The 27,816-nt window shown below is 39.2% G+C and overlaps 1 protein-coding gene across 1 annotated transcript; it reads right to left on the bottom strand.

Moving 5' to 3' along the window:
* Positions 1-611: 611 nt before the first annotated feature.
* Positions 612-18,543, bottom strand: IVNS1ABP (influenza virus NS1A binding protein). Its single transcript, XM_037506313.2, has 15 exons — positions 18,310-18,543; positions 12,607-12,831; positions 11,791-11,919; positions 11,402-11,571; positions 11,195-11,270; positions 9,938-10,111; positions 9,500-9,625; positions 8,040-8,147; positions 4,325-4,454; positions 3,874-4,098; positions 3,035-3,156; positions 2,812-2,938; positions 2,601-2,732; positions 2,024-2,197; positions 612-890 (listed from the first exon to the last, which is right to left on the bottom strand). Exons 3-15 carry the CDS (start codon positions 11,899-11,901, stop codon positions 637-639), a joined length of 1,929 nt encoding a protein of 642 aa, XP_037362210.1. The 5' UTR covers positions 11,902-11,919; positions 12,607-12,831; positions 18,310-18,543; the 3' UTR covers positions 612-636.
* Positions 18,544-27,816: the final 9,273 nt, after the last annotated feature.

The raw sequence follows: 27,816 nt of genomic DNA on the forward strand, positions 1-27,816 counted from the left end.
CTTTTAAGACCATCACTCCTTCAGTCATTTGAATCTATCATATCTTACTTTACCAGGTTAAAAAGGACTTTACTGAGAATATAAAAAGTCATAAAAAGGCAGTCATAAAAGATTAAATATTGGTAGGCATGTCAGCTTTCTTTTAATAGAAACAAAAATAATCATTATCATCTAGTTAAATAAATCTGTTATAATGTTCCAGTTATTGAAAAAGGGCCCTTAAAAAACCCAACTGCCTATATTTTAGTTCTAACATCTTTTGCCCCACAATACACATTTGAGGGAAGTGTCGTTTATTAATGTGCAAATTGGGAAAACAAATGTAGGGGAGAGGGAACTTCTTGAAATGACATGTCCAATCAATTCTTGGTTTATTCTTTTACAATATCAACTTCCAAAATGTAAAGTAACAAAGTACTCCTAAAAATACACAAAACAGACTTTTCATCATCTTTGCATTCCTTTTCAAATAAAACAAAAAGTATGTACAGCATTGTTTAATAATATGCAATATGCAAAAGCTCTGTGTTGCAGTTAGCAACATCTATACCCACCCACCCTCCTTATTCACAAGTGTACCTCTACTAAACACAATTACATCACTAAGCCTGTTAGTTTCAAAGGGTCTTGAATTTGCTAAAACTGGAAAATTTTTGTATAGGGACTCCACTCATTTGACTCAAGGTTATAGACTTCCACCGTATTCAGAAATTCATTGCCATCAAATCCTCCCACTGCATAAATGGTGCTCCCTACAGTTGCAATCCCAGCATTGCTCCTTGGTGAAGTCATGTTTCCCATTATCTTCCATTCATTTCTAGATGGATCATACATCTCCACACAGCTGATGGCATGAGAACCATCAAAGCCACCACCTACAAACAGTTTTCCTAAAAGAGAAATGAGACAAAATAAATCTAAGGAGGCTGAAGTACAAGAAAAAACCCTAAATCTGCCCTTTGCTAAAGAAAGTAATTCTTAGTAGAGATGCCTGTTCATTCTGTCAAAAAAAAAAAATGTGAAGAGTCTACTAACATGGCAGGCATTCTCTGGAAGCTGGAGACACAAAATGGAATAAAAGTGATAAAAAAAAAAACCATTTGCACATGGAACTTAGGCAACTTAAGGGGGGGCGGGTGGGGCAGCATCTAAAGTGTTTCTCACAACAATTCTAAGGTAGTTGTGTTACAGGATAGGGTTGCTGCAGTTACCATTTCCCCCAAGTAGACAACAAAGACACAGCTAGTAAGTAGCACAGAACAGTTCTGTGCACTGGACATTTTCCATTATTTCCTTCCATGAGAACTAAGATTCAAAAAGTTATAGGAAAGCAGATTTCAAATAACTCTTTTCTAGAACTTTCCAACAACAGAAAATGATTGTTACAAATATTTCTTCTTGGAAAGAGACTGAGAATTATGACTATTTTAGAATATTCATGCAGTTAATGGTTCCAGTGTTTTAAATAGTAGGCTGAAGGCTGCAGGTCAGTAGGCTGCTTGCTGGCAGTGTCTATACACTTAAGCTTTCACCAGTTCAGCCATAACTTACCAAGATTCTGCTTTGTCCCAAAAAACGCTAAATTCATTACTACAATTACATAAGTATACATAAATGAATAAAATGAATGTGGAAAAAGTTGTGTCTACACTTAATTGTCTGGAAAGCCTTGTTTAAACAGTCAATTTTTTTTTTCTAAGTATGGAATAAACATTAGAAAAGACTAGATCTATGATTTGCATGTTTTTGTTTTGCAAATCAAATTCTTTAAATTTCTTACAATTTAAAGAAACAAGCTCAACTGCTAAGAGGATGCTTTGTGGATGTGGTTTATGGGAGAAAATGAACATCTACCAAAACACTAGTGAATTAATATATTTAAGTTAGATAGCAAGTACTGAGTCTTATTATGAAAGACATTTCTAAAAGACAAACCACCGATCCCCATTTTCTGAATTCTTAAGAGTTCTAGAGCAAATCATTGCCAGAACCTAGTCCTCACTCACCAAATCCCAACACTCACCATCAAGAACAGCCACCCCAGCTCCTCGCCTTGCCACATTCATGGGAGCAATTAAAGTCCAGGTGTTATTTTCAGGATTGTAACGTTCTACTGTGTTCAGACAATTCCATGACTCTGCGCCCCCAATTATGTACAGATAACCACCAAGTTCACAGACTGCAGACTGGTGTCTACCTGTCAAAAAATCAAGTCAAAGCAAAATTGGTACTGTCTCTCCCATAACTAAATGTGGACGTCACATACTACTGATGCAAAGATCTTAGAAAAACAGCAACTTTGGGGTCTCCCTGGTGGTGCAAGGGTTAAGACGCAACCTATGAAGCTATCCATTCTCAGTCAGCCAGGGAGCAACTCACAAGGCACAGCAGAACTCTCCAGCAGAACTCTCCTGACTCGCCCACTGCTCGCCTCAGCAGTGTACTTTAGTCAATCTGCCTGCTCTGTTCCCCACTCTGTCTCTGGCGAATCCTCTCACCCCCCACAACATGCCTCTGGCCTGTACTCCAGCTCTCCTATGCATAAATAAATCTTTAAAAAAACAAAAACAGCAACTTTGAGAGAGATAATATCAACTTACGTATGTTAAGAGGAGCACAGCTTGTCCATGACTTTGTTACAGGATCAAATACGTCACAATTTTTCAATCCTTTCTGACCATATGGATCAGAGCCACCAACAATGTACAGTTTTCCATTCAGAGCACACACTCCTATGATAAGAATTAAGTAAGATTATATGACAGTTATCACATTTACATACTAGTTATCTCAGAAGGAAAGTATTACTACCTGCATTGCAACGGTTAGTTCTCAGTTCTGGAACAGGAATCCAGTCATCTATGTTTGGATCATACATTTCTCCACAACTCAGGTCATCTGAGTGGCCATTTGACCCACCTACCACATAGAGCTGGCCCTATGCCAAAGGCGAGAGATTAGAATGTCTGCCATTCTGAAGTAATGAGAAAAAGTTCAATATGGGTTGCTCCTTCTGGCAACACAATGCACTCACCATGAGTACAGCCATTTGAAATCGGGCTCTTGGTGTTCTCATGGGAGCAAGAAAGGACCAGTGATCTGTATGCGGATCGTAACATTCAACTGTTCGAAGACATTCTTCTCTGTTATAGCCACCTGGAAAAGAATCACCAGGCATTATGTTTATGCAGACTTAAGATGCATGAGAAAAAATATTTTCACCCACAAACTTATGAAGGCCCCCTTAGTTGGTAATTCAACTAAGAGCTTATAATAGCTGAATAACATTACCAGTACGAGTAAAGTACTTGCTTTGGCTCAAAAATTAATTAGGAGAGAACTATAAACCACTTTATATTTTTTTTTAAATTAGAAGTAGTCACTGATTTGAAGTTTAGGTAATAAAAATGTATTTTAACTCGTTATACTGCTATCTTAGAATATGGTTAGATAGAGTTTCAAAGGAGAAGACATCAAGCCCCTTCTCTTCCAAAGTTTGCATGTTACAAGCAACTGGCCTAGCCACCTGAAGATTTCCAGTACGAAAACACTCATCTGTTAGTTCTTTTTTTTTTTTTTTTTTAAAAGATTTATTTTTATTTATTTATACAAGCACTGGGTACAGTCAGAAGCGCAGGAGGGTGAGAGAATTCACCAGAGCCAGAGCAGGGAGCAGAGCAGGCAGAAGGAGCGAAGTACACTGCTGAGGGGAGCAGCGGGCGGCAGGAGAGGTCTGCGCGCCATGTGGGACCCTCCTCCGGTGGCCGGGGAGCAGCCGGGGATCGAACCAGCGCTGCAGAGGCTGCGGGCAGCTTCGCAACCCAGCGCTCAACCGCTGCGCCACCGGGGAGGCCCTCATCTGTTAGTTCTTACCTGCAGCAATGAGTTTGCCATTCATCTCTGCTGTCCCCAGACCAGATCGTGCATACTGCATAGGAGACATGGGCTTTTCTATTAGGTCATCTGGCTGCATCTCAAAGCTTAAACTTTTAATTAGTTTTGGAGTACTTGTCGGTGAGCTCTGTGGGCTGTTTCGCCCATGAAGGAAAATTACACAGAATATACCATCCAGCACAGCCAGGCACAAGTAAGTGTTATCTGTAAGCAAAAGAGTTCTATGTTTAAGATGCAAATTAATGTAACTTTTGGTTATTGTGTGATCCTGAACTGGACTCCACTTTATCCAGATTGCAAATTGGAACAATCTGCTTTTTTCCAAATTTTAGCCTTTTTCCTCAAGTAGTCAATTTAAAGTATTAAATGGTTCCACTAAACATTCTTTCTTAAATAAGTGAAGACAATCAGACAAGTAAAATACACTTACTTGAAGTTTTTTCCGAAGCAACGATTTTCCACTCATGCTTAGGGCTTTGTGTGGTAGCATTTGGAGAAGAGATACATCCAATGGAACCGCTACTTAACTGCTTATGGCCATTCTCACGTGGTGGCTTTTTCTGCAAAATCAAAAGGTAGCTACAGAAACCTAGCCAAAGGCCATAGCTGGTGTAACTTTGTTCCTGAGCTAGTTCACACACAGGAAAAATACTCAGTGTCCTTCACCCATGAATGACATATATAGCACACCTAATTTTAACACAACACTTTCCAGTTGATAGAAATTACTGGCATACTTCCATCTCCACTTAATGATGAAACAACTAGACCTATACAAATATCCTGGTTAGAAAAAGCTCAGTTTAAACAAAAGTACATATTGTAGATTGTGTATTGGAGTACCCCAAAGGTGGGGGGGGGGCGACACTCCCCCAATAATCCATATAAGCTCATATACTCTTTAAATCAAATTCTGAATCTTCCAAAAGATAAAAATTTAAAACGTCCTGAAATAACTGAGAGGATACATTTAATCCCCTTCCTCATGAAATTCAAACCTAAGTCATAGGTACTAGTATCCTTCATACAGTGCCAGCAATGAACAAACTGATCCATCCAGTTCCTGATTGTATTTTAAAGAAAAAACTGGCAACTGCAAGAAACACTTTAAGTGTGTTTCATTAGGACTACCTTATAGGTATTATATAGGCTGGCTTTCTAGAAAAACAGGACTACATCAAAACACAAATATAAAAGAAATAGTAACCAGAAATGAAACAATAATGCTTAAAAGAACCAAACATTCACAAAAGTAGCATACACTGGAAAGTTAAAAGGAGAAGAAATGGATAAAGCTGCAAATTTTCAATGACTGTGAGAAAATTACACTATTGTGTAGGAGTTTCCTTTTGGTGGTTTTGTCCCAATTTCTTTAGTTCTTACACATCCAAAGGAAAAAGCTCACATGGAAGGAACTGGAAGAGTCAAGACTGCCTCGAGAGCAACTGCCAAATGGACAGATACACTTTCAGCACTTGGTGTCTGTTTATTCACTTCTTTTGGTCTCCATGGCCAAAGCCACACGGTGCCAAGAGTGCTGATGGAAATTTGCCTCTAGTAGCAGCAAAAATCCATGTAACCGCAGAGAAAAAGAATTCGGAAGCCATGACAAAACTATTGAAAGTTTGGTCTGGGCCATTCAGGAAGTACAGTTATAGCGTATGCAAGCTACTGAGAAAAGGGCGAGAAGGAATCATGTTTATGATTATCATTAAATTCTATTTGGGCATTTATTATGTACCTAATGATAATTAGGTACCTGATTCAAATTTCTTTTACTCCAGTGAGGACAATTATTACCTACCCATTTTATAGATAAAAATAGTGAAACACAAGATTTGCATTGGCTAAGGAAATACAACTGAAAGATGAAAATAAAAACAGTCTTTATACTATGACAGACCATGCCCTCTGATACTAGGAATTACAAAGTACATAAAACCCCATTCCATTCTGTGGGAAGAAGGGATCCCAAGTACGACAAATTGATGCTTACATTAAAAGGTTTTATTGCAGTAAAGAAAAACTCTTCTAATATATGGTCTGAGAGAAAACAGGTGTGAAAGAGAGAAGTATGATGACAATAAAGACTACTAGTAGTATATAGCCAATAAGCTTTATGTATAAATGCAGATTAACACTTTCATATTCCTTCTGGAACATTATCAAGTATAATGCTTCAATTTTTCTCTTATCATCTCTTCCCACCACATTTTCCTTCTGGTTCCGCAGGTTTTTTTACTATCACTTTTCAAAGTAAGGGCTTCTTAAATATTAGTTATTTCCTAAAACTAATTCCAAAGGGCTATTTCTATCCTTTTCGACATGTTCTCCCAGACAATGATTTGACACGCTGACAATTTAGTTCTTCCAATTTTCTTCTGTTAGCTGGTTTTTACAATGCTATGTGACTCTTAGCTGTCCTCCTACCATTCTAATGGCTTCTTCTCCATTTCTTTTCCTATCCCTGAAACCTAGTGGGTCCCCTCATCCTTCGTACTTCATTATCTCTACTCCTGACACCAGCACCTAGTCCTACCATGTCAAGAGGCCTGCACATGCTCAAATTCTTCCTTTTCCCTAAGTTAAACATTCACAACTTTTGTAACTATAAATGTTAATTTTACCTTTTCTCCTGCTTGCCCTGAATCAAGCCCTCATTATTTCCCCCACTTATCTACAGCTTTTAATAGTCTGCAAATGGTCTCACAGCTTTAATTTTCTGTCCCTGGTTATTAAATATAAGGGTTTAATCATTTCGTTATCACTTTGTTAAGTATAAAAGCTCGAATCAGCTGGAATCCCAGAGCGCCATCTGATTGTTAAACATTTGTCTAAACTATGATTAATGAACATCTTTGCTGTGTGCGAATGCCATATTTAACCAATTCCCCTATTATTTCATTAGTGCTCCAATTTCCACTACTGTTAAAAGTTATGAAACACATCTACCCATATAACTCTACTCCCTTATCTAAAATTATTATTTTTTTTTTTTTTGTGGAACCCTCGCCGGCAGCCGGGGAATGAACCGGCACTGCAGAGGCTGTGGGCAGCCTCATAGCCCAGCTCTCAACCACTGCGCCACCAGGAGAGGCCCTCTAAAATTATTTTAAAAGTCCTTACTACTTGCAGGATAAAATGTAAGTTCCAAACAGGTGTTTATGTGCCTACTTTTCAGTGGCCTGCAATTCCAAGAGTTATCATCCCTGTGCAGATATCCTTTGCTTCATCTGCTATGCAAACTCCTAAATCCTCAGACTGCTCCAGTGTTGCTTCCCGTGGGAAATTTCCCTAGTTTCTCTCCTCTTGTCTCCACTATGCCCTCCCCTTTATGCCTTTTGTAGAATCATCCAAAATAAACAAACGTGAGCAAACATCAACTATTCAAACCCAAAGACTTTTTGTGAAAATATATTCACAGACCACCTGATAACTTCACTGTACTCTTTACTACCAAGTCACTATCTACCACCTAATTATTAGAGGCAAAAACACATTAATCTGGGTCAGTTCATGTGATTTTATCTCTCACAAATGTTACATTGAGCTATGGCCAAACAAAAAGAATATACCGTATGAACTTTTATATAAATTTCCAAAACAGGCAAATTAATCTATTATTTCAGAAATTAGGAAAATGGTTTTATTTGGGACTGTGGAGGGCAGTGACTGATAAAGAGGCAAGAAAGCTGCTCAGATACTAAAAATCTGATCTTCTTGACCCAGGTAGTATTGAAACTGGTGGGTTCACTGTGATACTCATGGTGTGTTCATGTTTCTCTGTTATTTGTCCATGAACTAAAAACATTTATACTTGAGATATTTAAAAATTGGGTCTAACAGTCATTCCTGTTGCAAACAATTTTTTCTAATCTAACCAAATTAACAAATAGTTTCCACATTGCTTCAATTTATTCACCCTTTTGCATATTACTTGTAAATCTTATTTTACTGAGGGAAAAAAAATCTAAACAAGTGTTTCCTAATTTGTTGAGTAATAATGTTTGTTTCCTCCCAAAAATGTTTATGTCCAGTTATACCAATATTCTTCTACTTTCCTTTATTAAAGGAAAATTTCAATATACTATAAAATGCTCTAATCAAATTTTAACCTGAGGTTACCTCAGATGTGCAATGTGTACCTGCACAAACTGAATGTGGTCATCATCACTGCCAAACACCTCAGCCTGTCCATCTAGTAGGTTCCCATCAAGCAGCTTGTGATCAGCTGAGTAGTACAAGGTTTGAACCTGAAAAACAGCAACAGAACACCCATGTGGCTACTGTCTCCATGGCTACTCCACTATTATGCAGATCACACAAACGCCTCAAGGTAACCTCCAGTGTGCTGCTTGAGCTTCTTGAACCTCTTACTCTGGCAGGATCCCGAAGTAAAGAAAAATATATGTCATGGTTGTAAAAATTTAAAAAACAAAAATAAAATACAAAATCTTCTAATACTGGCTGAAGAGTCAGTCCTTGGCTTGAAAGGCTTGAAAGAAATCTTCATTTTTTTCATCGTTTCAATTATAATAGCATTAAGAAAAAAGGCACTAGTACAATAGATAGGCTCTGAGAGAATATACATATTTACAATAAAATACTGAACAAGGTTTACACCAGTGAAGGAATCTGATTTGCATAAACATATTTCTATCCTGTATGCAATGTTAAGATAAGCAGATAAGAAACAAACGCAAAAATGCAAACACACTGTAGTGAGACCTCCCTTACCAGATGCAGTACATGGCCAAATGCATCTGATTTTCAAGTGGGAAACTACAGAAAACTTAAAGATCAACTGTTAGCCTTTCCAAAACATGGTAACAATATTTTTAAAGGCCTACTCAATGTGGCCAACTGTTAGTGAATATGAACGGCGTAAGTGGAGTGAACTCAAGGTCACTCTAACCGCTGCATCTGCACATTTGGGTCCCACTATTTCTCCATTGATTTTCTCTTGTGTAGTTTTAAAAAGTAGCCCAAGTGACTATATGTATGAACAACACCATTGAAAAACACAAAGCTTTAAAGATAAGAATCCTGTAAAGGAGTAAACACCATTAAATCATCATCGTTCTCTGCCCACAGCGGATTTTTCTTAGGAGAACTGGGGCAGGACTGCTGCTTCTTTACGTGTCAATACACTTGAGGTTTCTTCTTGTTTCTTCAGTCTTGGGTATCCTAGTTTTGTTAATAAACCTATGGGGAGATAAATCAATGGGGAGGAACAACCATTAGAAGCTTTTACCTACTTGTCACATTTAAAGCAAAAACCTGTGAAGAAAAATTAAGAATCTACAGAAAATTTCAGTACCACCTCCCATTTCTAAAGCAAATTACATGCTACTTTAAAGAAAGTTAACAGCACATAATAAGCAAGGAAATTAAAAAAAAGAAAAAAAAAGAAAAGCAGAAGACCAAACTGAACAGTTCATTCAGCTCACCTGGACACCCCCCCTGTTTCTCAGCTTAGGGGTACCTATAGCAAAATTTAAATTCTTTAGGGTCATGGTTATAAAATAAAAGTGAAAGGGAATCCTTCATGTTACAGCAAAATAATTTTTAAGAATTGTTGAATCCCATTTACTTTAGAACTCACCTCTTCCATCAGCTCCTCCAGACTGCCTCCATTCTCCCAGATGCTCCGCTGCACCCAGTCGATTACCTTTGTGTACACTTTGCCATTGCTGGGCAAGCAGACATTATCTTCAAGCAGGACCTCCAACTAGTTGCAGAAAAACAGTGACACGGGGGTCAGTGTTGAGTCTCTAATTTTCACTTTAATTCTCAACTTTTCAATAAAGCTGTCAGATGTCCAATTGCAGTCTATGCACTTATTTTTATTTGTAAGGGAGCCAGTAGCCATAAAACAAAGAACATGTAACTCCTGGGCAGATCACTCACACTTCTACAAAAAACAGTTTCACTGCATTCCAGTACTATTTTTCATTACCATTACTCAGTCTCTTGAAATATGGACAAAGATTCCATGCCTGGAACTAAGTAGTAACTATTTCGTTTAGATTTTACTCCTTACCTTTAGCCGTGGAAGCTTAAGAAACTCTTCCTCTTCTGAAATTTGTAACAAATGCTCCTGAATATAAGCATCAACCTTATTCAACAAACGGAAGTCTCCCATACAACTTGCAAAATTCCGGTAAGAGATGCAGCTGGTAACATCCATTCTAGATAGTAAATAATCGCCACAAACCTTGGAAAAGAAATACACAAGTGCCAGCATTTACATAAATTTTATTTAACAAAAACTTGATGCAAAATGGGAAAGTACTGTGAGAAGATAAAATAACGAATCAAAAAACCACTGCTTAGTAGAACAATTTTACAGTGGGAATAACATATGTATGCAAACGAAAACCACCTAAAGATGCCATACAAATGCGTAAGCTATTTCAGGAAAGATGCAATAAACTGAAATGCTTTGATAGTGCATGTGATGTGTTCAGACAAGTATTTTCAACTAGAAAAATTAGATAAAGGTTCGTAAAGGCAATGTCAGAATAGATCTCTATTAGAGAAAGAATGATGTTGAAAGCAGAGAGGAAGCAGGAAAGATAACAGCAAACAATTTATTTTGGCTAGAGCATTTGAAAAGAAGATAATTAGGAAATAATTTCTGAAAAATAGCAACTACATTAGGGAGAAGCTAAGAAAGTTAACTTGAGAGACATGTGCTATAAGCCATCCAAGGATTATTAGGTAGAGGAGATGCCAGCAAACATTTTCATAGAAGGCCAGATAGGATTTCAGGCTTGTGAGCCCTACCGTTGGTGTCACCAGCCAACTGTCACTATAGTTGGAAAGCAGCTATTAATCAAATGGAAATGAAATCTGTGTTCCTTAAGAAAACTTTATATAAACAGGCAGCTGCCTGAGGCTTGAAATTTACTGACCCTGGCATTAGAAGATTAAATGCTTTGCTTATTAAGCACTTCTCAGTGGTGGTACCAAGAGGAACCAAAAGTACAGAATGAAAGAATTGATAATATAAGTTATATAACTGACTCTTGAGAAAACAGGAATATTTTAGTTCATGCTATCAGGACAACCACCCTGCCAGCGAAGACCAGTGGAAAAGAAAGACTAATCCAAGTTACCAGAAGTATGATTTTGCTACAAAACTACAGTTAAACAGTTAATATTCACTTCTCTAGGGAAAAAGGGCTATTTTCAAATTTTTGAGACTTAGCAATGTCCTATGGTAGGTTATACATTCTGAAATAAAGAAAGACTTCCCACTAACAGCATTCCTTATAGACTACAACTGGTACTTTACCTGCTTTACTCGATCCATCTTCAGTTTTTTTGCTGCAGAGTAAACATCTTTTACCAATTCCTTATCAGCTTTCAACCTATTAAAAAAAAAGTTATTTATCATTTATGATACCAAGGTCTTAAACACATACTTAATTTTAAAAAATTTAGAGACTTAGAATTCCCCGGTAACATTCCCTGGTTATATGATTAACTTCAAAGCACTTACTGAGCAGTGTAGGCATAATTCAACAAGACTTCAACAGCTTCTGGGTTGAGATCATCAAACTTAACATGAGAAACTCCATGGGGATCGCTATCACTATTAAAGATTTCAAATAAATAGGGACTACAGCAAGCCAGGACTGCTCTGTGTGCTAACATCTCATGGCCACAGACCTGAAATTATGAATAATTAAAATTAGAAATACTGTGGACTATGACTATGTATTTCTCTAGCTAATTACTACATCAGGCCCTTTATTTTACATTTAAAGGTAAATCATTTTTCAAAAAAATTTTATTAAATCTATGAAAAAAAAATAAGCAAATCCAAGAACTTATGGGTTTTAGTAATAAAATACCGATTCTGTAAGTTTCCAACTGAAGTTTAAATACCTGAAGCCGAACATCGCAAAACTGGCCACTTTTCCTCAGAGCATTTAATTTGGCAACAGAAGATTCAATGAAATTTTCATCTTCAAACATTAAATATCCGTTGGGAATCATTTTTCCTTACAAATTTAGCTAAAGGTCAGAAAGAAAGAAAATGAGTTATTTTACTTGTGAATGGTGATAATACCTTAAAGAGTAATAGAGTATCTTTATTTTCAAATTCCAACCTACCACCACATAAGAACACTACGGAAACAACACTGGTTCCAAATGTACAAAGTCTTTCTTTGGCCTTAAGTCTTTGTAAGGATTCATACAGTAGCAGTAACTCAAAAGTCTGGCCGGGTCTACACACCTGTCAGCCCTGCCCAAACCCATACAAGTAACAACCTAAAAGCCTAGAACAATGTGATCATAGGAGTTGGATGACTGTCATTCCTTTACCCATAAGCAAGAAAAATTAATACCTAAGTGTATTAAATTGTTTTGTGAGTTGCATATATCCTGAATAATTTATCTCATAAAATTACAGGAAACTTATTTTCCTATAATTTTTATTTCACCTTTACTTGTGAACTAAAAGCTATACAAAATGTATCATTAAAAAGCAGTAATAAATTTCAGCCTGAAATGACTTATTTAAACTCAAATAGTTTATGGAAAGGAGAAAATTGGGAAAATGTTTTTTTTCCCCTACAAATGACTACTGACTCTCTGCCTTTTAAAAAATTATGAAAGGATGTCACTGTACTCATCAGCATAGACTTTAGAAAAAACAATGTTTCTTAATGTTGCACCGGGCACTGAATATTTACTTACTTTACTGGTAAGAAATATATCTCTGGGACGTCTTAAATAATCCAAAGACAAAGGAGTGTTAAAAATCAGCACTTCGTTGAGGTATGAAGAAAGGTGGCTGAAGTGAAGGCAGAGGTGTCTTAAGCTCTAATGGTGATTCCAAAACTATCAGGCTTGAAAATGATGTAATCAAGTCCTTAAAAGCTATAGACATGAATTTCTTCTGTGATAATCATGCACCATAATCTGTAAAAATGGCAAATTTTAGTTAGATATCCAGAATAATCAACCAGATCAAGCAAAGCCCTAATCTTTAGTAAAAATAGAGAAAATACTAACACAAATGCAATTACACATGACCATTTTTCATTTAACCTGCAACTACTCAGATGATTTCCCCCCCCCAAAATAAAATCCTCCCACGGGACTGTAGCTAACAACTGTCATCCTTTAAGTGAGATACACTAACCAACATTAGAGAACAAGTATAAACATTGGTTACCTATAAGTCCTTACTATCAGACTGCAACAAATATGCAAACATATGATCTGTTTTCACCAGCCAGCAACCTTTGGGTTACTTTGGGCATTATGCCCAGAAATATATACAGTGTTACAGTTAAACCAGATAAACTGTTCCCAAAAGTGCTCAGCACTTCCCAGTTCTGTCCCTCTGTTCAAGTTGTTCTCTCTTCTTGGAATACCCTTAACCTAATCTCTGCCAGACGAATTTTACCTTCAGCGTCCCTACCAAATCCCCCCAATTGAGAAGTAGTTTCCCCTGTCATCTCCACATACTGAACCCCCTCTACAAGTTATGTATGAACTTCCAGCTGGTGTGTTCTGGGCTGTGTTTCTGTGTACCTGCTTTATCTTCCTTTATTCAAAGTACCCTAAAGGCAAAGCCTCTGTCTTATTCCCTTTTTGAATCCATTCCATGTCTTCCCTACCAATACCACTAACCAAGAAGCTTGAAATACAAAGACGAGTAATTTGTTGAAATGAACTAAATCAACAAAAGGCAAAATATTGATGCCTATGCTTTGTAGAGTCACTTTTCTCATACACAGTAATAAAAATACCAATGCAATAAATAATTATGGTTCAAGGTAGCTCTCCTACCTACTCTTTCCCCCACTCAATTCACTCAGATGGTATTTTTTGTCATCACCTCAGAAGGTATTTTTTTATCACCTGTATTGCTATTACACCACTGTCTAATTCAGGAAACCAAAATTAAATAGGAAATTATTTAAAAGATAATGCATACTTTTAAAAATGGACATCTTAACATCACTTGGTTTTACCTATCAAACCCACAATTCTAAAGCTAACAATTGTCAAGGATAATAATCCACTTAGCCCAGAATCCGCAAGTCCTGTTCTAATTCAAGAAACCTACTGTGTCAAGTTCAACACCTGCACATGTTGTGAAAGCTGTATCCCATATTCCCTCATTGGTTTCCACAATTTAGGACTTGTTTCAAAGAAACCAGAGCATTCTGACTAGGCTAGTACTGCTGTCCATGGCTACCCCTGAAATAAAATTATATTTTACCGTTATGTAACACCGATTTCCTCTGCTTTATGTATTTTCATCTAGATTAGTCAATTCAGCTTTTAAAAAATCAGTTTTAACAGATGTTTTCCGAGAGACAAAAAAACACACCACCCTAAAGAAACCTATAAAGATGTTCAGCCAAAACCTAGCTCATATTAAACAACTTTGTATTTATGGTATATACTGTGGTGACCAATTCACTGACACAATTGGTTAACTCCTCACTTCAGATTTATCAGTACCTCTTAAAGCAAGGCTAAGGGGTGGAGAGGGGAATCCTCAAATTATTTTGATACGATTAGAGTGACCTCTGAAAAACTAAAAACACTGTATGGTATTTAGAACTATTTTATTTTAAACTGTGATCAGTTTTATTCAGTACTTATTTAAAAATTAGTCTTCATCTAACCAAGAATGAAAATAGCATCTTACTTACATTTGACAAACTGAAATTTCTACCCTTATTGTGAGGGGAAAAATTGGTTAAAATCAATTCATTTCTCTGAGAGAAATTATCGGAGAATTTCTAGAGTAACTCTTGGCATACCAATTTGTACAATAACATTCATTTTGTAATAAAGTTGAGTTCTACATTTACTACATTAGGGTTTTAATAATATGAACTTCATCTCCTAATGTCTACTGATGACTATATTCTGACTTGATTTTAAAAGCTAGTCAAAGGCCAGGTGACATGTGAGGTAATGCAGCAAATTTATTTTATCTAATATACTACTATTCCTTATTCTCACCCACCCTCAACTTAAGAGATTTTATAAACTCCTGCTTGCAAAACCATGTCTTTGAAAAGTTCATTCACTTCCACTAAAGCAAGGTTGGGCAAATCCTTTGAACTATTCCAAAAAGGCATGGATCTGTTTGATCTATTAAGCTGAAGCTCAACAACTGAGTGAAAAAGTGGGGAGAACTTTTTTCTCTGAAAAGAACAAAATCCCCAACATTCCACAGTTTTAGTCCAGTGAGTAAAATTGTTTTGAATATTATTCAAAATATACATCGGTCAATTTTTAAAATTAAAACTTGGGTGAAAAACAATATGCTCTGGTAAATGAGTGTCACAGCTTCTTAATATGGCCAGTGCAAGAAGAGGGAGACAAGATTCCTGAGAAATTTAACTTCTTTAGCAACACCCAGAAGATTTTAGGTTACCACAGGACCCAAAAAGATTAGTTTAACTAATATGCAATTCAACAGGTATTATCAAAGAATTGCAAAAAAGGTAGGCACAACATGACCTCTTCCCAAATTCTCCTCTGGGGACTTCAGAAAGAGCAAGATAAAAACCTTATCAAAATTTTAAAGTATGCTTAAAACCTCAAGGCAAATTATAGGTAATATTTAAACATCAAGGTAATCTTCTGAGGGTAGTCAACTCCAAAATATTAAATCCATTTTGAAGTAGACCTTATAATAATATAAAGTAAAACAATGAATCTTTTTAGAACCAGAAGTTAAGATTCCCGGCTTCACCTGCAAAACTACCACTACAATCTATCTATATCAAAACTCAAACTCACTCACTTGCTCTAAACTTTTAATCTCATTGTTCTGTAATTCCACAAACATTTACAGCACCAAATATATGACAGAAACAATCTGGAATGGGATGCTCATAACACAAGAGTCAAGGCCACTCCTGTCTTCAACACTAAGCAGAGATCAACCAGAAAGACAACCAGGGAAACAAGGTTTTAATTAATCAAACAAGAGGAGGAAAAAGATAGAACACATATTCCAGAAACTGCAGCTATTTATTTCAACAGGTTGTAGTTTGCAGGATGCATATACTTAATAATGGGAAAGGAAATAATGAGAGAACAATGCTAAGGTTTAAACAATGATATAAAACAGTAAGGATTTTAGCAAGCAGAATCAAGACATTGTAGCATAATTATTTGGGATAATGGGTAAAACATGTAAGAAAGTAAATTAAACTATATACCTATGCCTATCCTAACTAAGGCAGTAAGGATATTTTCACTTAGCTATGTGAAAATCAACATCAAATTAGAATGCTAAGAAAACACAGTTTTCTGCAACAGTTTTGTTGCATGTTGAAAGTTAGGGAAGGATAAAAGGAATTTGCTTTGGGACATTATAATGTTGAGATACCAGTTGGGCATCCAGGTTGATAGCAAAAGTGTAAGGACACTGATTAACATACTGGTTTAGGAATCATTTTCAAGGTGGCAATTTAAGTTTACAAATAAAGTGAGCATGATTTTTCGTGTTGTTTTGTTTTTTTTTTTTAACAAAAATCTAAAATCACCCCTTCATAATTACTTTACTTACACCCTGGCACAACCTAGTCGGAGACCAAACTTTAAGAACTCCTTTTAAGATTTGATACACATACTGCTGACAGGTCAACGAAATGACTTTTAGGGGTATTTTACCTTAATATCAATGATTGAGACAATCCCAGAACGAGAAAACATTTTCCATTAAAATACACTTATTTGCAAAAACCACATGCAGGAAAAACAAAATCCCACTCCAATGTAGCCCAAAAGACACTAAAACTAAAACCAAAACCTGAACTCCTGTATTTTGGGGGCAAAATTTAGAAAAACAACTACAAATTAAGATAAATCAAGAAATTAATATCTATTAATTAACTATAGAGACTTCATCTATTAGGAAAATTCAGAGGAAATCCTTTCCAGGTCTCTCTCTGGTCAGTGGTTTTATTTCCAGCTACCAAATTATAGACATCTGATAAGCAGTAGCCCGCCAGCTGGCATTAAATGATACTATTCTCTATCCAATTCTAAAAAGTCAGTGTTTGCCTCATGTCCAGATATACTATTACTAGTGCTCCTCCAGCATTTTCAAGACAGAAGTTTTAACAGGATTATGCCAAAAGCTATTCATCAGCATTTAGTTATCCTTAAATCAAGCGGGCGCTAGGATTATTAAAATGAATTATGGTGTACTTGTTCAACTGTTTAAAGTAGAGGTAGGTTTTCCGAATTGTCATTTACTACAAGACGTTTAGTAGCACGTCATTTATTACTACCGGACGATTATCACACACAAATCCTCAAAGAACAGTTTGAAGCTAGGGTGTTCTAATCCCCCATCACTGAAAACCAAACGCGCCCTTTAGACATCTGCTATCTTTTGAAATGTCAGCTGTCTCAAACAATGAGTCTGTCTACCACGTATTGGAAAAATACACATTCAATCTAAACCTAAAGGACTTGGGGGTTCAAGTTTCCTTCCATTCAACCCTCATCTAATAATGCCTAACGTCGCCCTACCACTAAAGGTTTATCATCAGAGGCTCTATGCTTGCGCAGGGCTGGAAAAGGGCAATGGTCTAGCCATTTCTTTTGTGAATAAGAAAGTTGCCTGCGCCCCAGAGACAGCGTCAGGGCAGCCCCCAGCCCTCTCCCCCAACCCCTCCCCCCGGGCTCCCTCCACCGCCGCCCCGCCGGCGCCCCACCGCAGCCCGCGAGGGTCGAGGCGCCCGCACATCTCCCGCTCGGGATTGGCCGGGCCCGCAGTCACTCAGCGCCGTCACAGCAGGACCGCCGCGCCCTCCTCCCGCCTCCACTCCCCGCGCTTGGCAAGAAGAGCGCGCAACGTGGAGCAGGAACAAAGGACCCGGGGCCCCCAGGGCTGAGGGACGCGGTGCGCCCACGCCGGCCCGGGCGCGGCGAGGCCGGAGACCGGCGCCCAGCCCGCAGCGCCAGCTCCGGGTAGTCAAAAGCGGGTAGTCAGAGTCCAGTCCCGACCCTGGGCGGGCTGCACTCCGGGCGCGGCCCCTGACAGCGGGAACCGACGCCCGCACCTCCTTCCCGCGGGGCCCCCGCACCCCGGGCCCCCGGGGTCTTCTCCAGCAAACTTCCCGTTCCTCACCCCCGCGTCCCGCCGCCAGGGAGAGGAGGGAGCCGGCAACCGCGCTCGGCTGCCAACGCGACCTGGCAACCAGGGCAGCGCGGGAACGCAGGGCCCGCTTCCGGCCCTCCCAGAGCGGCGGCGGCGGCCCCGATCTCCCGCGAGCGGTGTCGCCGGGGCGCCCTATTCCGGGCCGGGACTCCGCGCCGTGCCCCGACCCGCTCCGCGCCGCCCCCTCGCCTCGGAGTCCGGCCGCTGCCTCATCCCCCTTCGCGGCCCGCGAGACCGGCGTGTCCTACCTGGTTCATCTCTGAAGAGACGGAAAAACTCATCTCCGGAGCTTCGACGGGGAGCAGGAGGAAGCGGGCGGGGACCGGCCCAACTGAAAGCGTCTCGAGGCCGCGGAGGGGGTGGCGACCCGAGCGGTCACTCGCGGAGGCTGCGGGGAAGGCGAGCGCCGCCGAGTTCGCGGTGACTCCTCGTTGCGCAGCCGCGCCGGAGCAGCAGCCGAGAGAGCGAACCCCGCAGCTCCGCGCGCGCGAGCGAGCCAGCAACCGACCTCCACGCGCACCCGGGACACACTGCCGCCGCCGCCTCCCGCGCCGCCGCACCCCCTGCACGTCACCACGTGCGCCGTCGCCGCCGCCGCCCACGCCTCCCGGACGCTTCCGACTCGGCTGCGTCGGCGAATCACAGGCGAGCGCAGGAAAGAGACGCGCGCGGCCGCGGCCCCGCCCCTCCCGCGGCCCCGCCCCGCCCACTTCCCTCCCGCGTCCCTCGGTTCCTCTCCGCCCGGCTCAACTAGGTCAGCGCAAGGTGATCCCGGGCGCCCGGCTCCGCGCGGCTCGGGGCTCCTCACCGTGAGGCGGTTGTCCCGCCTCCCCTCGCCCCGCACCCTCCCAGTTCACACCGTTCTGGAACTGGTTCCCTCCAGCCGCCTCCCTAGGCGGCTTAGGGCTGGCGAGATCAGATGTGGGAGATTAGGTACTTGGCGTCGACAGGCAGCCTGGCAGCCGCCCCAGACCGGGGGGGCTGACCCTGTGGACCTTGAGTCCTTGGTCGGCGACCACCTTAGCTTATGTGGGGGAGGCTTGGGAGATTGGAGAGGAGAGAGAGGGTTCCAGAATTCAAAAACGCAAAGGAGAGGTCAGAAAAGGCTTCGTCTATCAGTGTTCACGGAAACCTGTTAACTTAGACTGTTTCTCCCCAGATTTTATGTGAATGCAGTGTTCCTCTCAGTTCTTAGCGACCTTGCCCTCTTTCAAAAAAGAAAACGGCTTTGAGAATTGGTAGTCCCTACGCAGCCTTCTAGGGCCTTTGACTTCATTACCCACCCAGCCCCCAGCCCTGGGAGGCACACCTGTCAGGTTCAACGTGGTGTGTGCTGGCTTACAGCAACTTCATGTGACTCGGGCGTGCTGGAACGTTTCCTACGTTTGAGGAGAGGGAGTTAGTGAGGTCAATGCGTTCCCAAGCTGGCACCAGGCTTCCAGGTTACGTTAATGTCTTGTTAGCTTATCCTGATTTGGAAAGGGCACTTAGGTTGTCTGGGCCTAACCTTGTTTGTATTTAATCACTCAGCTGAGTTTGTAGACATTTCTAAAAGGCTTTTTTCCATGCTTCCTACCATTCTTTGTCATTGACTACTTTATGCTTATAGAGAAGGAAAGTTAAGTTTAGAGGACCTTCATCTACAATACAAACTTTACACATTTTTATCCTATAATCTTGAGGCAAGGGGACTTGTTTCCCTTTTTTTGTTAAATTCAATTGTGGTAGGAACAGGAGCTAAGATATCAATATCATCCTTTTATCTTTCCTAAGGGAAAAATTGTCTCTCAAAGAAGTGACATTTGCCACTGGACTTTTGTTTTTGTCTTCTGTTAATAACAGCAAATATTTCATGAAACTATTAGAGCACATTATCTCTTAAGTTCTTTTAATACCATGGACTTCATCCTTCCAGGGAAAGGGTAGAAACTGTCCACTTCAGACTGGCACGTGACTGTGGGTGAACATAGTCCTACTTGCTGTGCTCTAAATAGTGTCTTTGTGACCTGAAACAGTCAACGCTTTTCTTAAAGCTACAGTGTGATCAGTCAATGTTTTTGCCTGGTATGGAATTTCATATCTACATATTCTCTATGAATAATGGCATAGCTCATGCATTCCATTCATTTTCATAACTCCAGCTGTAAATCTATCAAATTGTTATATAATCCAGATGAAAACTTGAAAGTGCAGTGGTGGGCAATTGCAATCTTATAAAGTAACAAATTGTAAGATTTTGCTCTTAATATTTAATTTAGACAAGATATATTGGGTCCCTATTTAATGTCAGGCACTGAGAAAGATAAAGTAGGGGTTGGTGCCAATCTGCCATCATTTCATTTTGCTTTCCAATTTTGCTTCTAATGTTGTCCCAGTCCTAAACTGACCTGTGTTTTATTCTTTACCTGTTAGTATAGTAGCACTACTTTAACAAAGCACCACAAATTGAGTAGCTTAAACAACAAAAAAATGATTGTCTGATACTCTGGAGGGTAGAAGTAGGAGATCAAGATATCTTGCACTCTTTGTAGGCCCTGGGGAAGACCTGTTTTTTCTCTTGACTTTTGCTAGTTCCAATCTTTACATGGGATTCTCCCTGTGTGCCTGTGTCCAGAATTTCCCTTTATATAAGAATGCCAGTCATCTTGGATTAGCGGCCTAGAGTAATCCAGTGTGATAACATCTTAAGGAAATCTGTCATGGCTATTTCCAAATACTCAGGGTTTGAGGTATTGAGGGTTAAGTAAGACTTTTAACATATGAATTTTGAAAGGGGCATAATTCAGCTCATAACACTTTAGTTCAGTGTTCCTCAAGTTTAGTCTACTGACCACATTAGTCAGAATCACCTGGATTCCATTAGAATCTAGGGCTTCCCCCTAGATTAGTTATTCTTGAAGGACAGGAGTGATTTTTGCCCCCAGGGGACATTTGGGCAATATCTGGGGATGGGCCTGGGGGAGGGGTGCCACAGTATCTAGCAGACCTGAAAGGCAGTTAACCATCCTACAAAGCACTGAACAATCCCTCCTACAAAGGATGATCCCTCAAAAATGTCAATAGTGCTAAGATTGAGAAACCCTTAGAACTGCTAGGTCAGAATCTCTGGGAAAGGGGCCGGAAATCCGCATTTTGACATTCCAAAAATTTCTTCCACCTGAAAGTTTCACCTCTGCCGATACAAAGTCCCTTCCTGTGTATATGAATATGCTTCATTTCCTTCCAGACACTAGTCACTGCTTTTATTTATTAATCATGATAGTAAGTTAATCTGAATACACAACAATTCAGATAATGTATAAGTCTTATTGAAATTGTAAATTTGTTTGCATTTTAAAACTTCTATACGTATTTACATTATTTTTGATGCACTGTACTTGTGGATCTCTTTTGTCTCTTGAAAACTGTAGCCAGCCTATGGCCTGGCAAAGCCCTACTTCTTTTCCGTCAATCTACTCGTTTCTCCTGTTATCTGAGTGAATCATTATTCTGCTTCTTGTATTTCCCTGCAGTCAGTGCTACTAGTCTCTCAATTTCTTTCTCTTCTTTTCTTTTGGCATTTTAAAGTATTTTTAGGGCACATTAGTGGTATCTTAAAAGCAAAAGCAACATGTTACTGTCATAAAAGGCTCAAGAAGTGTCAAGTAAAATCATAAAATTTCCATTAAAATAGGCCATTGGAAATTCTGTTTTTGAATATATAGGGAACTGAGAATTTGATGCCTGTTTTAAAAGTTATTTTCTTGGTAAGTTTTCCTTTTTAGACTCTTCCATTTTCCTGGTAAAACTTTCAGAGACTGCATCACAACAGGCAAACTATTTTTTAATCCAAAGATTATAAAGTTACAGTATCTTGATCCTGAATTATGCTTATTGGCTATTCCATTATCCAAGTCAACTATTTAACTAATGACCTTTTGCCGGTTTTCAAAAGAAAACTACTAAATCACTATTAAAGATTTTGAACACAACTCCTACTTCCTGTTCCAACAACTAGAATTCCTTAATAGTTTCTTTTGGCACTTTGTTAGGAATTAAAATTTCTCATGTCTTTCAAACATTCTTCCTGTGATATTGGATGACCTTCAAGCTTGTTATATCTTTGGACTGTGTGGTCCCAAGTATATTTTCAGCTGTTGAACTCTAATGTGCAATCTAAGCTTTCCAAAAACTTTCACCTGAAAGCCTTTCTTTAAATAAAAGAAAATCGGGCCTCCCCGGGGCACAGCGATTGAGTGCTGGGTTGCGAAGCTGCTGGCAGCCTCTGCAGCGCTGGTTGGATCCCCAGATGCCGGGTGAGGGTCTCACATGGCACGCAGACCTCTCCTGCTGCGCCCGCTGCTCCCCTCAGCAGTGTATTTCATCGGTCTGCCTGTTCTGTTCCCTGCTCTGACTCTGGTGAATTCTCTCACCCTCCTGCGCTTCTGACTGTACCCAGTGCTTGTATAAATAAATAAATAAATAAATAAATAAATCTAAAAAAAAGAAAATCAACTTGATTGCTGAGAATAAACAAGGTGTGGAATAAGCAGCCTGATACTAAGCACAGTTGTTACATTAAAAGCAAATGTATAAACAAAAATGTAGTCACGTATAGGCAGAACCTATACAGCAAAAGAGAACTTTTGTTGTCTCCACATTCAAAACCTGATACCGAATGAGTGAAAGTTACACCATACAGTTCAATTGGACTAACTAGCCAACTGTTGCTAGTGTAAACTGATCACTTACCGAATGAAGTCGAGGTCACTTCAAAGAACAAAACAGAAAGGGCAGAACAGTGGTGTAACATCTTCTTCTATAATGTTCCCCACTATCCGAAAGAGACCAGAATGAAGTTCAACAAGAAAATGAAGTTTTATAAGACCCGTGGACTGGACTTTCTAAACTACTGGAGACAGAAAGTCATAAAATTGTTATCTAAGGATTCTTACCCTGAGAATCCCTCAGGTCATACTTCTCTTAAATTAGTACCCTGGAGAACAGAAGAAGAAAGATGTTATCCTTCCCAATCATCTCATCTCTAATGTCTTACTAAAGGGAAAAATGTGAAAGAAAAATTATGGTGGCCACCAACGCCCTGTGGGTCATCACACCTGAGACAGCCTTCTCCTTCCTCAACACTTCTCTCTTCTCAATACCTTGTTCCTACCTAGCCATTAGCATCTTGCCATTTCCAAGAAGTGAAGAGTGCAGGACTGAGGCAGGGTGTGGGGGTGGGAGGCATTCTTGGCTTGTTACTTAACTACCTAAGGAAAATAGGTCTTCTTGGTAACTGTTCTAATCTTTAATATAGGAGTAGTTATATTTTCCTCATAAAATGGTATCTTTGGCCAATCGTGGGTGAGGAGGAAACATGTATTTATTTATTTTAAGACCTCCCCCAATTATTCCAGCATGTATAACTTCTCTCGGTCTCCCTGAACCCTAGCACATCACTCACTAGTAACACTGATTTGTCATTTTAACTACCATGGTATGTTTAGACTTGCAGACTTCAGAGGTTAAGTGACTTGAATCTTTGAGTAATAGAGGCAAATCAGGCTCTCAGTAGATTGCCTCTCAGACATCTAAAAGTATTGGATGAATGAATATCAAAATTACACTTGCCTCTTGTGACTCTGTCAAAATGTTTCAAAATAGTGAAGATAAGAGGTAGTAGAAGTTGAAGGATTAGGAAAATAAGAATGGATTCCAGGACAATCACAAGCCAAAGGTAGTAAACATACTTCAAATGACTTAGAACAAGGACATCTGAAGGATGTCTAATCTCCTTGGGTAATTGCTTCTCTCTTATTGATAGAGGTCTCAATGGAGACGAAGAAGATGGTAGGATTCTCAGCTATGTTTTCCATTCACCTATGTTCATGATGGTGCAGATTCAAATAATGTTCTGTTCCATTAGTGGTGAGCGCCTGAAAACCTATGATGTTGTGGGAATGGAAAGGATAACCTATTCAATTTTGCTTTAACTCCCTGGGATAAGGACCATGCTCATTTTGCTAACCATAGCTCCTAGCCAAGTGTCTATAAACATGATTTTTATTTCCTAAAATAGATTAATTGAACTTTTGGAAATAATGTTTTATGAAAGTTAAATAGGAAATTGGGAAGGGTTTTCTTCTTTATGAAAAATACTAACATTTTCTACTCTATTAAGGCGGTCCTGACAGTTTCTGAACTGCTTTCTTCAATGACTTATTATTGAATTTTAAGTGATTTAAGGTCTGCCAAATAATAAAGCTTTTATTGCCTTTATCCTACCTTGAACAAATTTATGGATATCTAATTTGTGTGTTAAATATAAATAAAAGAGAAAAATTCTTTAGTTATATGCATTTTTAAAGGGTGCAAGATTGCCAGCTGAGAAATTAGCTTCATTTATTGACTACAGTATTACAATATAGAAATTCCTGGGTAGTTCCTTAGTGCTGCACCATTCTTATTGGTTACATTAAAAGTATGAAATGTGACAAGATCTTACCCAAAGAACTAGTGGTATAAACATACCTTGTAATTAACCTGAATTTCTTTGAGAGTCTAAATTAGAAAAGCAAGTTAAATATGGATTTTAAAAATCCTCATGGATACCACATTTACAGTGGTTATAAAGAATGATACATCTGTTACTAAAAGATTCAGTCTTTTGGACCTCCCTGGTGGCGCAAAGGGGTTAAGACACAACCGCAGCCTTTGCAGCACGAGTTTGAATCCTGGCCAGGGAGCTACCCACATGACACAGCAGACCTCTCCTGACTCCCCTGCTGCTCCCCTCAGCAGTGTATTTTAGTCAATCTGCCTGTTCTGTTCCCCACTCTGTCTCTGGTGAATCCTCTCACCCCCCACACTTCTGGCCTGTACCCCAGTTCTTGTATGCATAAATAAATAAATCTTTATAAAAAAGTTATAATTAAAAAAAATATTAGGTCTTTTAATGAATTGCAAAGTTGTAGAATGCATGTGTACAGCACTAAATCACCTCTTGTATTTCTTCCAAGTGGAAAAATGTCACATTTCCTTTTCCCTTAAGCAGGCTTGGGTGATCTCTGAAAATTATTGACTATTCTGTAGACCCAGAAAAACCTACAAAATCATGCAAATCAAGAAATTCAAATTTTGGTGTTCATTTTAAGAATACTCATGAAACCTTAAAGACCATCAAGTGTCTACCTATCTGAGAAGCTGCCAAGTACCTGAAGCACATCACTTTATAAAAGCCAGGTGTGCCATTCTGTCATGACCTTGGTAAGGTCAGTAGATTTGCCTACGTCAAACAGAGGGGCTGGATGCAGGGTCTTTGGCCTAGAAAAAGTGCTGAATTTTTACTGCACATACTTAAAAATGCCTCTGCATGCTGAACTTAACAACAGCATGTGGATTCGTTGGTCATGGAACACATCTGTATAGAACTTACAGAGCTCATGATCAAATTAACCCCTGCATGAGCTCTCCCTCTGCACTGAGATGGCCCCTACTGAGCAAGAACAGATTGTTCCTAAACCAGACCAGGAGGCAGCACAGAAGAAAAAGATATCTCAGCAGAAACTAAAGAAACAAAAATGTATGACCTGGAAATAAATTCAGCAAAAAAAATAAATGCAAGTAAAATATTTTTTATTTATTTTTTAAGGCTTATCACTTTTTTATTAAAATTGATCATGTATTTTGTGGATAAATTCCACCTTGATCTACTCTGCTTACATCTCTATTTTTTTATTTTATTTTATATATCTATTTTTTACATCATTTTTCATTTTTGTACAATGTATGCATTTTCATCTTGGATATATTCCCCATACAATTCCCACCCCACCTTATTTTGACCCTAATCCCTCCTCTCTTCCCACCCCCCACGCCCTACATCCCCCTCCCCCACCCCACCCCATGTGTCTCTGGTTTATAGTTGCTTGTTGATTTTGATTTTTGCAAGTAAAAGTTTTAAGCAAGTCACTATGTAGCCATTGTTCAGATTTGTACATAAAAAATTATTTTTGCCCTAATAAAATAAATCCTGTTTTTTTTTTTTTTCTTGGCTGCCAGTTCCCAGAAAATGAGAACTGTATGACCTGAATCACAGTGGGAATCATGTTTCTTTCCCATTTGTGTGTCTCCACAATGCATGATCTGGACTTGCCAAGTCCTTTCACTCATGCTCCTTCTTAGCCACACAGAACCCCTCCCTTCTTGGGAACATTCCCTTTGAGTGTACCACAAAGCACCCTTGCACCAGGTTCATTTCTACTCCTGCTTCAGGTCTCAGAGTAGAACTCACTTCCTCCACACAACTCTCTCTGACTGGTTGCCCCTTCTATGAATTCACTTAGCACTCAGATATCTTCCCTCTTCAATTAATCGCACCATGCTTAAAGTTCCATTTGCCCACTCAGAGCTGCGCTCTTGAGGGTACAGATGCCATCTTGTTCATCTTTGCATCCCCAGTGCTTACCAGAGCAGGATCCTCACACATCTCTGTAACAAACCAAAAAGGGGGTTATTATAATTGCTTGGAACTTTGAAGACACAAAGATGTAGAGAAACTGAGTTTTACTGAATCTTTACAGTATAATGATCAATTTGTTTCAGTTTTCAAATTCTAACTTTAGTATACTGATGTTCACAAAGTCAAGATAGTACCACACTTGGAACCACAAAGTACCATCTTACACTCAGAAAAATGTACCAAATGTGGCTGTTGCAAACCTTTTGTGTTATCCTATTTATCACTCGTGATGGCCCACATGTCAATAACAGTCACCAAACAGAAAATCAAGCACATGAATCCTTAGCAGATTGAGCCATTCCATTACCTGCAAGATAACGTTGCTGAGGTTTCGATATCAAAGGAACAAGTATACTTATTCTCATTTTTGTATGTGTGTAAATCCTCTCCAATATGCAGAACTTGTTTTGGGGTATCCTTAAGCCCCTCCACTAGTTCACAAACTTCTTGCCTGTCTTCTTTGTGTTTTATTTTTATCTATTTTAAAGCATGAAAGATTTTATTAAACATTTTAAAAATGTATTAAGAAAAAAACAAAACAGCCACCATCAGTACAAAACACCCTCCATCTTTGCTCCCATGTCTCTCCCCACCCCCTGCCTGTAACCTCAGTTCTATTGTTGATGGCCACTGGTTTATTTTTATTTTGTTTTGTCTATTATTCACCTGTTTTGTTGTCTTATACATATAGATGAAATTGGTCAATATTTGTTTTTCTCCTTAATTCATTTCACACAATGCATTTGAGTTCTTCCATTTTGCTGCAGATGGTAAATCTTCATCTTTTTATGCAATAGAGTATTTTGTTGCATATATATTGCACGTTTCCAATCCAATCACCTATTAGTGAACACTATGTTGTTCCTATAGCTTGACTATTGTAAACAATAGAACCATAAACACTGTGGTGCATATCTCTTGAGTTAAGGATTTCATATTCTAATGGATATACAGAAGTGGGATTGCTGAATCATGTGCTAGTTCTATTTTTAGTTTTTTGAAGGTGTTCTAAACTGTTTTCCAAAATGGTTGCACCAATCTGCATTCCCAGCAATAGTGTGTAAATGTTCCTTTTTTGTACACAGCCTCCGTAATACTTGTTGTTACAGGTCTTTTCGATTTAAGTCATTCTCACAGGTGTGATATGACATCTCATTGTGGTTTAAACTTGCATTTTCCAGCAGCTCTCCTGTCCACCGGTGACTACGCAGGTTCCTTTCTTTTTCCTTTTCCTTTTCCTAATAAACCTGTCCTT

Source organism: Talpa occidentalis, unplaced genomic scaffold (assembly GCF_014898055.3).
Source record: "Talpa occidentalis isolate TD23 unplaced genomic scaffold, MPIMG_talOcc4v2.1 talOcc4.12, whole genome shotgun sequence".
NCBI classification, from domain to species: domain Eukaryota; kingdom Metazoa; phylum Chordata; class Mammalia; order Eulipotyphla; family Talpidae; genus Talpa; species Talpa occidentalis.

Excerpts from the sequence above, each read along its gene's own strand:
- IVNS1ABP (XM_037506313.2), bottom strand. The coding sequence starts at position 11,901 with ATGATTCCCAACGGATATTTAATGTTTGAAGATGAAAATTTCATTGAA. Across the intron at positions 11,271-11,401 it reads AATTATGCCTACACTGCTCA|GTTGAAAGCTGATAAGGAAT; the intron begins GTAAGTGCTTTG and ends TTTTTTTAATAG. Across the intron at positions 10,112-11,194 it reads AGATGGATCGAGTAAAGCAG|GTTTGTGGCGATTATTTACT; the intron begins GTAAAGTACCAG and ends TTCTTTTCCAAG.